General features: G+C 41.3%; 1 protein-coding gene across 1 annotated transcript in view; it reads left to right on the top strand.

Annotated features, from left to right (window-relative positions):
* EDN3 (endothelin 3) overlaps window positions 1–13,027 on the top strand; it is a 38,522-nt gene extending 25,495 nt beyond the window's left edge. The window contains exons 3-4 of the mRNA XM_061630263.1: window positions 9,595–9,771; window positions 11,732–13,027. Coding sequence (XP_061486247.1) covers window positions 9,595–9,771; window positions 11,732–11,765 — 211 coding nt within the window. The 3' untranslated portion in view covers window positions 11,766–13,027. The remainder of the gene's footprint in view (window positions 1–9,594; window positions 9,772–11,731) is intronic.
* The last annotated feature ends 2,064 nt before the right edge of the window (window positions 13,028–15,091 follow it).

The raw sequence follows: 15,091 nt of genomic DNA, 5'->3' as shown, positions 1-15,091 counted from the left end.
ATCTATTAATTTCAATGAGTCTACTCTAAGTAGAGCTAGCATTGAATACCACCCTGTGCACTGGATAACTTGCTTGAATACAAAGACTGTTAAAAGTGCAAGAATCTTAAGCAGACATTCAGATTGAAGTGTGTATTTCAGAAGTAAAGGAACTGACTGATTCCAGCTAAGGAGGAAGTTTTTGTACCTGTTCCTATTCATATGTATGTCCCTAAAACTGACTAAATGGATTAATTTAATCATATGCATTATCTCAGATTCTTTCAAGCCAATTCTCAGTCCATGGGGATTTTGATAATTTGCCTTTTACTGAAAATCTCTGGAGTTGCTGTAATAGAGAAGACTGACTAAGAGTTCTTGTTACAATGGGGAATACACAATTGATTGTCTTTAAGACCACTAATTAATTAAACCTTTATTTCTTCCATTATCTTTGCATGGAATTTGGTACTGTATGTTTTGTTCAGTGTTCTGATAATCTTAGATTTCATTGAAAAGAAAAGGCAAGTTTACCCTATATGCCTGTGTAGATAAGCTGGTGTGCAGTGTCTGGTGAACCTAGGCAGGGATTGTTGACCAGAGTTTCTACTAGTCAGGGGCTAGGGCTTCAGTATTCTGAGTAGTTCTTTTTATGAGGAGCAGAACAAATGGCATTATAACACAGCATGAGCAAATCTTTCCAGTTTGTTTGTTTGTTTGTTTATTTATTTATATCCCACGTGACAGGAGCCCAGGGCGGCAGGAGCCCAGGGTGGCAGGAGCCCAGTTCACAGTCAGGCATTCCTGATGCTTTTGCACACAGGAAATCTGAAACTGTACACCCCTCCTCAAAGCCCCCTCTCAAATCTAGGCAAAATCCACAAAAAGAAAAGAAAGAAAACCAGGGAATTCCTCCCCACACGCCACAAATGGGCAAAACAGGCAAAACCCACCCACGAATCCTCAAAAGCCACTAGTAGGAAAACATGGGGCCAGAGGCATTATTGGGAAAGGAAGGGAAGAGGGTTGGATGGCTGGAAGCCGGCACTTTGTTTTTCAGGCCGCCTGGCACTTCCCAAGGTAACAGTAAAATCAAATTGTAAAATAAAAATGGGATGGTAGTAGTGGTATTTAACTAAATTCTTGCAGTAGTGGAATGACTTCCACTAGTGCAAGGGGATTTCCCCCCTGTCCTGCTCTCCCTACATGCCCAGATCTGCTCCGGAGGGTTAGGGGAACCCCTAGAAGAGATTTAGCCTACAGTTAAAGGACCATGTAGGCTACATTTGTTCTAGGGGTTCCAGCCTACAGTTAAAGGACCATGGAGAGCCAGTGTGGTGTAGTGGTTAAGGTGATGGACTATGACCTGCGCAACCAGGGTTTGAATCCCCACGCAGCCATGAAGCTCCCTGGGTGACCTTGGGCCAGTCACTGCCTCTCAGGCTCAGAGGGAGGCAATGGAAAAAACCCTCTAAATACCGCTTACCATGAAAACCCTATTCATAGGGTCGCTACAAGTCAGGATCGACTTGAAGGCAGTCCATTTCCATTTTAAAGGACCATGTAAAACAAGAGCTGCTGTTTGACAGCATTGGTTTAGGGCCAAATTATGCTTGAGTTAAACCTGCAGGATTTTAAAAATCCAAATTGTATGGGGGGAGTGTCTGATAATTAGAGGGGGATTTAACCCTTTCCTACTGCAGTCTGGTGGAAAACGCTTCTTCTAAAGCTAGTATTTGCTTTTGGGGAAAATCCCTAATTGGCTGCAGCATTTGCTTCAGAAATATTAGCTTCAGAAGAGGGACTTTCCCTCTGCATGTCTGCTGTGATCCATTCAATTATCAGTCCTCCCAGCTGATGCAATTTGTATTTTAAAAAATCTGCAGGTTTGATGCAAATTTACGTTTAATATCACATGTAGGTGGACTTTGCTATGACTTGGCATAAGGCAACACTTGATATACGAGTGTTTGAGTTACATATCGTGTTTGAGTTACTTATCTACAGCTGAGATCATTTTATCTAGCAAAGAAAAATAATCTCTTTGGTAGGTTTACATATGTATGGCAACTCCTTGATTTTGTTTATTTTAATAGAAATAAAATATTAAAATACAAATCTTTTTACAGTTCCAAAAGGTTAAACAAAAAATCAAGATGAAGTTTTCATTATCAACTTTCATTATCAGTTTCATTATCAACTCATTATGATTAATCAACTTCTAATCATAATTGATGCTACTACAATTTTGTGAATATTTAAATTGTCTTTCTATCTATTTTTGTTATACAACTTCTAACACCTCTTTTCTTAGTTTCTGGTACTCATTTTTTGCTTCCAGTATTGAATAAGCTTATTCCACTGTACTAATGAGGTTTTTTCCCCAACCTGTCCTCATAATTTCTTTTGTAACTCTTGATTGTTGATCTGTGATGAATCTCATTCTTGGTTTGCTAACCTATTGAGGCTAACCACAAACCCATAGCCAGGTATTTTCAGGGACCACAAAATCCTGAAACTTCTGTAGGGTTGTCATGTTTTGGATATATCTTTGTGCAGGTTTGATTTATTGTGTACAGTACATTTTAACTTTCTTGTTCTTCCCTATTTCCCCACCCCTTGGGTTCATGTGTGTTTGTTTATGGCCAGGTAATGAGTCTGCTGCACAATCTCCTTTCCCCCCACACTTTTATAAATGTCTTTTAATAAAAGGAGTTGCACATTCATAAACTCTACACTAAAATCACACACACATATCAAAATTCATCACCATTTAATGCATGTTTTGAGCAATGCAAAGCTAAATTCTGCAAGCTATATACATTTTGCATATTACTGCTTGATTTGTATAGTTTATTCTGGTTGTAGACGGTTACATGAAGATATGCAGGACACTACCCTGTTGCCATTGTGTGAGGGGGAGAGTGGGATGAGTCTATTGGTCCTGTCTCCTCCTTCACATCCCCGTCTCTGTTTCTGCAACTCCCAGCATGTTGAGGGCTGGATGCCTGCAGCCGGAAGTCTGCTGTAGGCTACTGTGTAATATAGAACGCTACTCAGTAGAGTAATAAGCTCATCCCTGCTATTCCCCTTGTGCAGCGGTAATCACATGGTGGTAGTGGAGGAGGAAATTTCTGAACAGGACTACAGAAGCTCTGAAATCTGATCACTGGAAATCTCAGAGGCTTATCCTTTGGTTTCTGAGATTTCACTATGCATAACCCACATCCTTTCAATTTTAACTTTGTAACAACGGGCTAAAACTTATTTTTTTTAATCAAAATGAATGTTGTGCTTCCAAGGAATTGTGGAATATACACAACACTGGTAGCAGAGACTCTGTATGATATAAAGGCGCAATCTAGAGAATTTATGCTTCTTTCCTTCCTAAATAGGGCTGTGCTGAACTTTACCCATTTCCAGTTTTCTAGCCAAAAATGGCATTTTTTTGTGAGATAGAAATCTTTACTTGCGAACAGTTTGTGCAAATATTAACTCCTTCCCCTGCCCCTTTCAATCCCTTTGGATGCCATCTTTTCCCTTGGCTGTTCCTCCCTCATCCCTGTTTTAAATCCCAGCCATCAGGAGTCATATACAGTGAACAAGATGATTATCAAGATGCTATATAGCCAGTCAGATTGGTTATGCAGTGACAGCAAGAACAATCAATTTCTTAAGAATTGTTGAAATGTTGTGTGTGTGTGTGTGTGTGTACTATTGAAAATACACTAAAACTGGGGGCAATTTTGTGTCAGCTCTGTTCTTAAACTCTGAAAAATAGTGGCTTATTTCTCACATTACATTGGGATTTTTTATCCTATTTTAGGAAAAACTCTGATCTCAGAATGTGTTCATAAGACCTAGTACACTAGATTAATTTTAAATGGCAGCTTTAAATGACAAGCTAGTTTTTCTCCAGTTATTTGTATTCATTCCCTTCAGAGGACTAATGTTGATGTCCACCACATTGGGAAAGATTATTTCCATGTTGTTCAAACTCCAGACCTTTCCAGTACAGTATGTACAACCTGCTGGAAACCTCTGTCAGTTCACATTCACGAGTGACATATCTTCAGATGGAGAGGAATAAAAATCAGCCCATCCATCCACATAGCCATTGGATGATAATTCTGTTTCAGCAGACAGCCTCTTCTCCCTTTTCATCCCCATACCTCCAAATGGCATCCTTCTGTTCCTGTCTCATATTTCTGTGCTTATAGGAGAAAGATGGTTCCCCTCTTCTTCTTTGTTTCAACACTGACAGTTTCTTGGGTTGGTTGGTTAGACTCTTCACAAATAAGAAGTCCCATGTGGTTGCCATAGACTGCTAATGGGAGAGGGCAGCCTTGTGTGATTTATCATGCCAGCAGCAAACCCACCCCTCTTACCAATCTGGACACTTGATAATAGAGTGGAATGGGATGCAGCTGCAGAAAGCCCTCCTACTCAGGATGATGATATCTGGCAGCCAGCAGTTAAATTATATCTCTTTGACTTGCAGCCTGTTTGGGATGCTGGTGAAGCTTGCTTGGCTTGGGCCCAGATACTTTATTCTCTAGCTATGGTTTTAAGCTGCATTGCAGAAGAATTCCTAGTTTCCTTCCTGCTTGCTGGGGCATGGAAGAAGTAGCAGCAGCACTCAAGGGGAGAGAAGAGGAAGTTTTTCCTTTCTCTTCCTCTCCCATGCTCAACTGTCCTATGTAACTTGGGAAGTAGTAGCATATCAGGGCACTGGAGGGGGAATGAGCACACCTTCTCCCTTCCCTCTCCCTGGATGCCACTGCTCCTGTCCACCATGCCTCTTCTTGCTCCTGCCAGCCCAGTAAGTTATCTTTAAAGCAGATGGGTGTGTGTGTGTATGTGAATCATGGGTTGGTGGGGGGGGATGTTTTGAGGATCAGGGAAGGCAGACTGGAAGGGAGAGGCTAGTTGGCTGAAGTCAGATTGGCTCAAAAAATATGCAGACCTATTTCCACGCTTTATGTAAATAGCTCATCACATTTCCGAGCCAATCCAAGCTGAGGGTTGTGCATGTGAATCTTGTCTGAAGAGTCTTTGGAGGGAAGTGGTGGGAGATGCGGAGGACTGTTCTGACTGCACAAGCAACCAAGGCAGTAGCTTGATGTGGAAATGTTGGAGGACCACCAATAAAATGGCATGTTACTCGAAAGATCTACCTAGCACCCTTTCCAGTGCTTGGCATTTATATCAGTGAAATGGTACAAATGAGCTAAGCAGTAGGCATGTCAAACAAACCCTCATCGCGACCATCTTCCATCTGGAAACCTATGTCCTCACTGTGGGAGGCTGTGTGCATCCAGAATTGGCCTCCACAGTCACTTACAGACCCACTGTTAAAGACCTTATCTTGGAAGACAATCTTACTTGGCCATGAGTGATTGCCAATGAATGAATGAATTATATGAGTATTATCATCAGTACATTACTAATGTGGGGCTGAAGTTAAGATGGTTTATTTCAGGCCACCGCCTAAGCTTGTGCCTTAGGTGAGAATAGAACTGAAGGCTTCATAGTTGCAGTCTTAGCACGCTGAGTGAGTGGTGTAGAATGAAGCCGAAATTTTTCCTGGTTGTATCCATATTCTGCATTTCTTGGAAGTTTGGTCCAGACAACAGCCCCACTTCACTCTGTTGGCAGCGGTGTATCGACTTCTTGTGCCCAGCAGGACAGAGCAAGTTGAAAGGATACCCACACACAGGCCGTTAATTGTTAAGAGTCTTTTACTGACAGGATTTCGTACAGGAACGGTTACAATATAGATACAAATACTTTCCTTTACTCTCCTAACACCCCCACACCTTGTAGTTTCTTTTTCAAGGCTTTATAGACTGGGTTTGCTCTGTGCCAGCTGCAGCCTCTGCTGTGAGCTGTCCTTGAGCTGCTGCACACCTTAACCCTTTACTAGTCTTTCATTCCTGGCTTTCTGGAAAACTAGACAGATAGACTCCTCAGCAGCCTACAGCTCCCACCTTTTCCATAAAGACACAGTTAATGACGTTTTATTCTTTTTGTTTCACAATTACAGTCAGTACATACCAAGCTTAATAACCATTCGGTTGTATTTCTCCTCACATATTGGTTTAGTCATGACATCTGCCAACATATCATTCATGTTACAGTAACTTAATGTGATAAATCCTTGCTGTATGCATTCTCTTATGTGGTGGTATCGCACACTGATGTGTTTTGTGCGCTTGGTGTTCGCTTCTGATGTTGCCAATCTAATGCATGTCTGATTGTCTTCATAAACCAGTATCAGCTTCTTGACTTCTATACACAGTTCCTGTGTTAGGTGTTCGAACCATTGCAGTTCGTTGCACGCGGTAGACAAACTAACATATTCAGCTTCTGTGCTGGATATCGCAACTACCGCTTGCCTTCTGCTACAGCAGTCGATTACAGACCCGTGTAGTATCACAATGCCAGTGGTGGACTTACGGCTCGTTAGTTCACCCGCATGGTCTGCGCCCACATAACATTCCATGCCACCCTTTCCTTGTCCAGACATAACCAGCCCCTTCTTGCTCGTGCCCTTAAGGTATCTGAGCACTCTCTTAACGCCTTGCCAATCATGTTCTGTTGGTGTTTCTACCTTCCTGCTTAAGATGCTGACTGCATTGCAAATGTCAGGGCATGTTACCTTCACCAAATATTGTAACTTGCCCATAATGTGTCTGTATAGATCCAGGTTCGTACATGGTATCTCGTTTGTTTCCTGTTGGAACGAGACAGTCATGGGTGTACTCACTGGTTTACATTCAGACATGCCACATATATCTAGCATCTGCTTTATTTTCTTTTCCTGTCGCAACATAAAGCTACCGTCTTCGCTACGTATCGTGTCAGTTCCTAGGTAATGAGTTACTGGCCCCAAACACTTTGTATCCACGTGTTGTTTGAGGCTGTTATGGAAGCTTATCTCATCCTTCTCGTCGTGGAAAACATACAAGATATCATCCACATACACAGAACAATACGTGGTTTTGGTCCCACTGTTCTTTACATACACACATGCATCTGCAATGCATCTTCTAAACCCCATAGACTTCAACACTTCATCTAATTTCGTGTTCCAACATCTTGCACTCTGACGAAGACCGCATAAAGATTTGTGCAACTTGCAGACTAGCCCCGGTTTTGTTACAAACCCTGGAGGCTGTTCCATATATATCTCCTCCTGTAGGTCTCCATGCAAGAAGGCAGTACCTATATTGTAATGGTACACTTTCATGTTCTTCATCGCAGCTATCTTAAGCAGTAGTCTTATAGATTCATGCTTAACGACTGGGGCAAAGACATCGTCATAGTCAGTACCATACTGCTGTGTAAACCCTTTGGCTACTAAGCGCGCTCTATATCTTTGCACATCTCCTGTGCTAGTCCTTTTTCTCTTAAATACCCACTTGCAGCCAATTGCCTTCTTTCCTGTGGGAAGATTTCCCAAGGTCCATGTACTGTTTTTGTCCATGGCATTTAGCTCCTCATGCATGGCTGCCTGCCATTTAGCCTGCTCAGCCTCAGACAACCGCCTGATGTCATTGATGCTGGAGGGGTCCTCCTGTATCACATCAATTGATGTTAAAGCGGTAGTGAATCCCAGAGACGATTCTATCACTGGGCACGTCATTGGTACGCATTCTGGGCTTTTGCTAACATCCCTTTGTGTTGTCACCTTGTCTTCCACCCCTTGAACAAACCTCAAAAAACCCAGTTTGATATGATATAGTGCGTTCTTGAGATACCCTCTCAGAGTTTGTCCCCTTTCCTTATCTCACATGTCCCTTGTCTAAACGTGATGACATATCCCATTGCGTTCAGTTTCGTAACAGACATGATATTACTTTCTAAGCCTGGTACATATAATACGTCAGTCATTACAGTGTTAAGTACGCTTAACTTTACAGTTCCCCTCCCCAATACCTGTCTGTGCGTGCCATCCGCAAGCACAACATCCTCTTTCATGGGAAGTGTAGTTTTGAATAATGTTTTGTCCTTTATCATACTGTGGGTAGCGCCTGAGTCTACAACCCATACAGTGCAATCTCTGTCCTCTTTACATGAACCTGATACTCTGACTATGTGTACTTTCGAAGGCTTCCTTCCTTGTCTTTTCCGCTTCGCTTCACAGTCTCTTTGTAGATGAGTATTAGAACCACAGACGTAGCAGGTCTTTAGTCTGAAAGATCGTGCTTCTGTGTCCTTAAAGTTTAGCTTTCTGCTTTCTCTTTTCTCATTTCGCTCCCTTCCTTCAGCTTCCTTTCGTCTCTCCCACTCCTGTAGCAGTTTGCCCGATACGTACTCGACTGTCAGACCCTCGTCTGGCATAGCTTCCAACGAGCTTACGACTGGATCCCAGGACGAATTCAGTGAAGAGAGAATGATGTACACTTGTTGCAACTGTGTGTGCACCACATTCCTTTCTTGCAGCTCCGCAAACAGTTTCTTTATCTCCAATAAATGGGCAGACATTGTCCCGTCATCAGGCATCTTCATCTGATAGAGTCTCCGTGCTAAATGGATTTTACTGCTGGCTGTTTTTCTCACGTGCACCTCATTTAATGCAGTCCATATAAGCCTCGCTGTCGGCTTATCTTGTATATGCAGCAACTGGGAATCATCTACTGCCAAGATGATAAACGCCCTTGCTGTTTCATCCATTCGAATCCATGGAGCTGGTTGCGGTTCCGCCGGTGGGTCGGTCACAATCACCTGCCATAAATCTTCCTTAGTAAGGAACACTTGCATCCTTAATCGCCAACAGGAATAGTTTCGTTCAGTGAGCCTTTCCAAAGGCATCCCGGCTGAGAGAGAGACTGCCATGCCTGCAGCCACGTCTCCTGAACTCTTCTGTTTTCCTTCCTTGGCACTGTGAACAAGCTGCGCTTCTAAGCCTCTGGGCTTGCTGGGTTAGCTGGGCCCATAACCCTTGTTGGCAGCGGTGTATCGACTTCTTGTGCCCAGCAGGATAGAGCAAGTTGAAAGGATACCCACACACAGGCCATTAATTGTTAAGAGTCTTTTACTGACAGGATTTCGTACAGGAACGGTTACAATATAGATACGAATACTTTCCTTTACTCTCCTAACACCCCCACACCTTGTAGTTTCTTTTATAGACTGGGTTTGCTCTGTGCCAGCTGCAGCCTCAGCTGTGAGCTGTCCTTGAGCTGCTGCACACCTTAACCCTTTACTAGTCTTTCATTCCTGGCTTTCTGGAAAACTAGACAGATAGACTCCTCAGCAGCCTACACACTCAAATGCTCATGTGAGAAGTTGCAGGAGGGAAGAGAAGGGCGGCAGGGCGGCTTCTCTGGCTTAGCTACTTTGGCTGTTCCTCTCCTTGAACTGTTTCCATTCTAGCTGATCTTTATAAGAAAATGTGTAACTAAGAACTAGGGCCTCAGTTTGGTTCCACCTCTCTTCCATCCCAATTCCTTTTGTTTTTGTGGCATATCTTTTAGATTGTAAGTCTGAGGGCAAACATTATTGATCTTTGAAAGCTGTTCTAGGAACATTGGCTGAAGAGGGGTAAAACTGCTTAAAATAAATAATAGTTCTGAAAATGCTAAGGCATTTTTATATCTTTTGTTACAGGAGGACTGTTCCATATGGGCTGGCTAATTATAGGGGAAGTTTCAGAGGCAAAAGGTCTGCAGAGCAACATCACAAGAGCTTGCATTCATCAAATTGGCCTCCATTGCGCTGCTCTTGCGCAGACAGATGTGACAAGCAGTGTATGCGTTTTTGCAAAAGGACCCAGAGTAGCCAATGGTAAGTTTGTTCTTTGTGACAGGGGAGGGAAGCAGCTTTTTTCCATTGAGGGCCACATTCCCTTGGGGGCAAACGGTTGGGGGCCACATACTGGTGGGAAGTGGGGGACAGAATCAAAGGTGAGTGTAGCTATCCCCTTTTCTTTCTTTTGGGCACCCCGTTTCCCTCTTATTTTTCTCCTTGCCACCCACATGAAATTAGGCCAAAGGGTGCAGGTTGCATACTCCTGTTCTATTTATACCTGTGTATCTGGAAGAAATTGTGAATAGTCTTGGTATAATTTTTCTTCCTGTCTCATATAAGAGAAATTGAGCACAGCAAATGATGCAGTAGGTACAGGACAGACAAAAGTAAGTACCTTTTCATGAACTACGTAATTTAATGTATAGAATTCACAATCGCAAGATGTGATGATGGTGATGAGCACATTCTTCTTCCAAATGCTCCCACAGCTATGTGGGAGCTGCTTCCCCATGATGCAATGCCATGCAGTGGCAGTATTTGTGTGAATGCCAGCACTGGCTAGGTCTTTCCTGTCCAATTGCTTGGAGTGGGGCTGGGCATCAGTTGGGTTGGAAAGACCCATGTAATTGGCACAGTCTCTGCAGTTCTGGTATTTCGACGCATACTGTATGTGGCAGCATGGCAGAGCACCATGAGGAAGCTGCTCTGACATGGCTGAGCTTTTGTGTGAATGGTGCTTCAAGTGGCTTTTAAAAGGATTTGACATAGGCATAGAGGATGTGTCTCTTAATGGCTAATAGACATGATAGTTGTATTCATGTTCAGAAGTGTTATGGATGGTCATCATCTTAACACCTTGCATGTGAGCTTGTGAGAAGCATCTGGCTGAGACACTGTTGAAAAAGGAATGCTAGACTACATGGTTCATGCTCCACTATTCTTAAGATCACACAAGCACATAAATTTATCACCCGTGAGTTTAGAGAATAGAAGAAAATGGAGAACAGTCCTTAATATGTCTTTGGGATGCATCATTGTGGAAATAATGGCAAGGAAGTCATGTTCACTTGTCTAGTCAACTGTTTTGAACATGTTATTTGATAAAAAAATGGTGGGAGTCTTTGGATGGTATTCAGTTAACTCATCCCATCAGGATGGGATGGGAAGATCCTATATAAAAATCATGCAAATTCAGGAGGCTCTATTGTAATTCTACTGGATCTGGCTTGTGTATGTTTGTGCCTCTTCTCTCCCCCCCCCCCACTTTCAGTCTCTGTGCACCTCTCTCTCTCTCTCTCAATTCCTGCTACCATACTGGCCACTCCACTCTCCCGCCACCTGACTGCTGCCCTGCCCTGCTTTCTCTTCCTGCTGTACTATCCTTGGATGCTTTGCATTTCTTCTCTACCCCACCCCTTCCCAACTTATTGGAGGGGCACTCCCTTTTTCTCTTTTTCTAAAACCTTTTTTTTCAGGGTGGGCAGAGAAAAGGTTGGATGGCTGGACAGCACTTGCCTTTACAGTGTGCCCAGATGCCTAGTAAAGGGGCCTTGTGGTCACTGGAAGTGGTCTGTGCAGATGACACATTGGAAAAAGCAGTTCAAGCCCCACTGGTGCTCAATGACGGTTTCATTTATTTATGTAGTGAAATGTGTCTTTAGGTTAGATGCACAGCAAAGAAACTTTCTCTACAGGGTATTACACACCATAGGGGAAGCTAGTCTGATTTAGTTACTGGAGTTAGTTAGTCAATGTTGTGGTGCTGGGTAAGGCTTAGCACAGAACAAGCTCAGATGTTTTACTGTTTGAGAATTATTAAATAAAGAAGCTCTTATTTTATCCTCGGTCTCATCCTGATCAATATAACAATTTATAAACTACTCTGTCTTTTGGCCCTTAAAAATATTAATGGCTTAAGAATACAAAATAAAACCTCAAGAGTATCTGGAAAAGCCTTTCATTATGCCCAACCACTTAAACACATTTTCTTTCAAAGGTATGAAGTCGAGAAGCTACTCCATAACATATGAAACTTGCTGAAGATGAACAAATGTGCCGGATTCTCACATGGATTATCTAGCAAGTGCTATCTTTTCCTGAACTGATGCCATATTGGAAGTGGAGAAAGTTCCTGCCTGGAGAATGTTGTACTGTTCTGCAGCGTTCTGGTTAGAATTTTGCATGAGTCTTGTACATCATACAGAACATGATAATGACTGTCATCCATTTTGGAAACAACATTTCCCCTATTTTAAGGTCCAAAGAACCACTAATTCAGGGGATGGAAAACTCTCGTACTCTGTCAGCAAGTGAGACAGGAAAAAATACTGCTTCACCTGCTTGCTTTTCATATGTGTGTGAATGTCCCATTTTCCACATGCAGTTCTCATGGGAGAAATTGGTACATTAGAAAAATACCTGTATTTGATACTGTTGTCACTTTTATATTTTTTTAAAAAGCTGTTTCTCCCTAAAGTTGTTGAAATCTGACTTCATATTGTAATTTCAATGGCAATTTGTTTTTTAAAAAATGACAGTATCTATGCAGATTAAATATGAATGGCTCATATTGATAACATTATAACATATAGCAAGCTAACAGTATACTGTGAGTATTTCATAGGTTATTGGATTTAGGCACCAATTATTCCTGCACTGAAGTGGAATTTTAAAACTGATCCACAGGATAGATGTTGGGGAATATGTAGTGTTGGTGAATGGAACACTTGTTTATCTGTCAAACTCTACCCACACTGAAAACCTCTCTAAGAAGAAAATTTGAAACATTAAAAATGAATTTGCTAAGGACATTCAAAGCCATTTGTTAGCCCTCAATTTGAATTGCTAGAAGGGCTGGTTGGGAAAATACATTGATCAGAACACTTAACAACAATTAAGAAAGCTCACTCTTGAGGAATAGGCAAAGCAGAAGGACTGGATATATTTCTACACAACCAGTGGAAGTGGCCTGGATGGACCTTGTGAATGAGTTGGGTGCATGTAGAAAATGTCAGAAGAACATTCATCCACTGTTTGCTAATAAAAGAAAAAGAGGAGAAAGACATTCATTATTGATCGTTGGAAATCTTTCAAAGGATACTTTAGTAAAAACTGGGATTTCTCTTTAGGAAAGCTAATATTTTACTAGAATACAGATTTGGAGACCACAGTTAAGACTATAGGCTGAACAGATGAACTCTCGTGCTTACTGCAAAAAGCACACAAACCCCCAAACCGGCCATATAGAATATGTGAAAGAAGTAATGAACATTGTTTTAAACAACAAAGGAACAGATCTTTTGTCTATATATATATATATATAGTATATGTATGAATATATTACATAAATAAATTATTATAAAAGTAAAATACCTCTCTCCATTATCACATTTATACAAGTTTTCTATTTTTCTGACATGCTTTTGTGTATTTTGTAGAGATGTAGTCTATTTATAGTACTGGCAAGTATCTCTTTTCTTATTGTGTTTCTTTTAATTGAGGGGGGAAAGTCAGCTGTGTTTTTAAAGCAGGTGCTTGTCATAAAGAATAAGGCCCAAATCCAGCTGGAGGTTTGCCTAGTTTCACTTGTAAAGAAAAGAAAAATGGTGCTGTTAGTGTATTTCACACATATATTTCATTCTATTGTTGTTTTGTACAGATTTTGGAAATGCAAAAAAGGTACACTAATCTTTCAGCTAGCACACACTCAGCCCCACCCCATTCAACGACCTCATGCCATCTGAGTGCAGGCAGTCCCTAACCAAAAAACCCTTCATACTAGATAATAACTTTGGCGTAGAGCAGGGGTTCCCGAATTGTAGTCTGTAGACCACCAGTGGCCCATGAGCTTTATTCAGGTGATCCATGGTATGTCTGTGAAGAATACTTACAGTTTGAATTCTGTAGAATTCTATGGAATTCAAATTGTAATACAATAAAATGCAATATGAAAAAATAAAAGTAATAAAAATTCAATAAAAATCATATAGCATCTAGCACTGAGCATTACAATTGCTACATTCCTGCATTGAGCAGGGGGTTGGACGATGGCCTTATAGGCCCCTTCCAACTCTACTATTCTATGATTCTACAGTAGGCAGAAAAAAATCATTAAGTGGTCCACCGATGCCCTCAGCAGTTTTCAAGTGATCCATGGGACAAAAGTTTGGCATAGAGTTTGACTGTCCATAAAGGGTGTCAGTGCAGGTCAAATAGTTCTGGACCTTTGACTTCAGCAGGATAATAAAGTAGCTCCTCAGAATAAGAATAATCTTTGACCTAAATGCTAGACACCGGAAATGTCACTTATGTGCCTACTTCTTTCAAAAGTTGCAGCTGCTTCTGGAGTATACCCAATAATTGTGGGTAGTTTGACACTGTTGTGACGATAATTAGGCAGATTAACATTTGACATCACAGTGATTAATTCTTTTGTCCATATGTAAAACTTGTAGAAAAATTGTTCAACTTTATCATCGCAAACTTGCCCAAGCATGTAGCCATCAACATATGAATAAATTTATCTTGTCAGGTAATGGAATTATTGATGTGCCACCAGTTTATCAATGATGCATAACAGAATATCAGTTTTGTCAAGATTCCATTCAGTTTGCTATAGGTCCCCAAATGGTTTGCTATAGGCCCCTAAAAATAACGGAAATGATTTTCAGTAACCCAAGTGTTCATTAGTGTAACAAAAGACAAACTAAAGCAAATGTCATGGTCACAATCCATTTAATTAGTCATGTTTACATCCCAGAGAAATTCGTTCTGTTGAGTCTGATGAGACGCAATGAAATTATTTAGCACAGCTAACTTTCTCATGCTTAAGCCTAGATAAATGTAAGACAAAGCTACTTGAACTGCAATGAAACTCTGCTTTCAATTTTAACCTAAGAGGCATGAACACAATGGCTGCAAGCCAGGCCCAGTTCCATATGTTGAAAGTAATCATTGCTTAGGTTCTGCTTAATTCACTGTACTTTGGATTGTAGCTGATTTCTGTGGTTTGTTTAGTTTGGCCTTGTTGGATTACACTCCTCAAACCACTTCTCCTCGAGTAACTTCACGACAACTGTTACAAAATAAATGGTTTGTGGTTTACCCAGATAATATGAATCTAAATATTTTAGGCTACAAATTCTTTGGATCAGGCTTGAATAAAACTAAGGTGAACTTTCAGCTTTTGGAAGAATTTTATTGTTGGGTGCCCAGCACTTCTGAAAATACTGGTATGACCTCGTCCTGCAGAAAACATGTAAAACACAGAAGATACACATACATGTCTCTTGTAACATGTTCTGTGAACCTTGGCCAAATTACAGTTCTATGAGGTGTACATAAGTGCGGACATGCA

This window comes from Rhineura floridana, chromosome 6 (genome assembly GCF_030035675.1).
Source record: "Rhineura floridana isolate rRhiFlo1 chromosome 6, rRhiFlo1.hap2, whole genome shotgun sequence".
Classification (NCBI taxonomy): Eukaryota; Metazoa; Chordata; class Lepidosauria; order Squamata; family Rhineuridae; genus Rhineura; species Rhineura floridana.
Note: the sequence above shows the minus strand (reverse complement) of the source record. Positions and strands in the feature narration are given on the sequence as shown.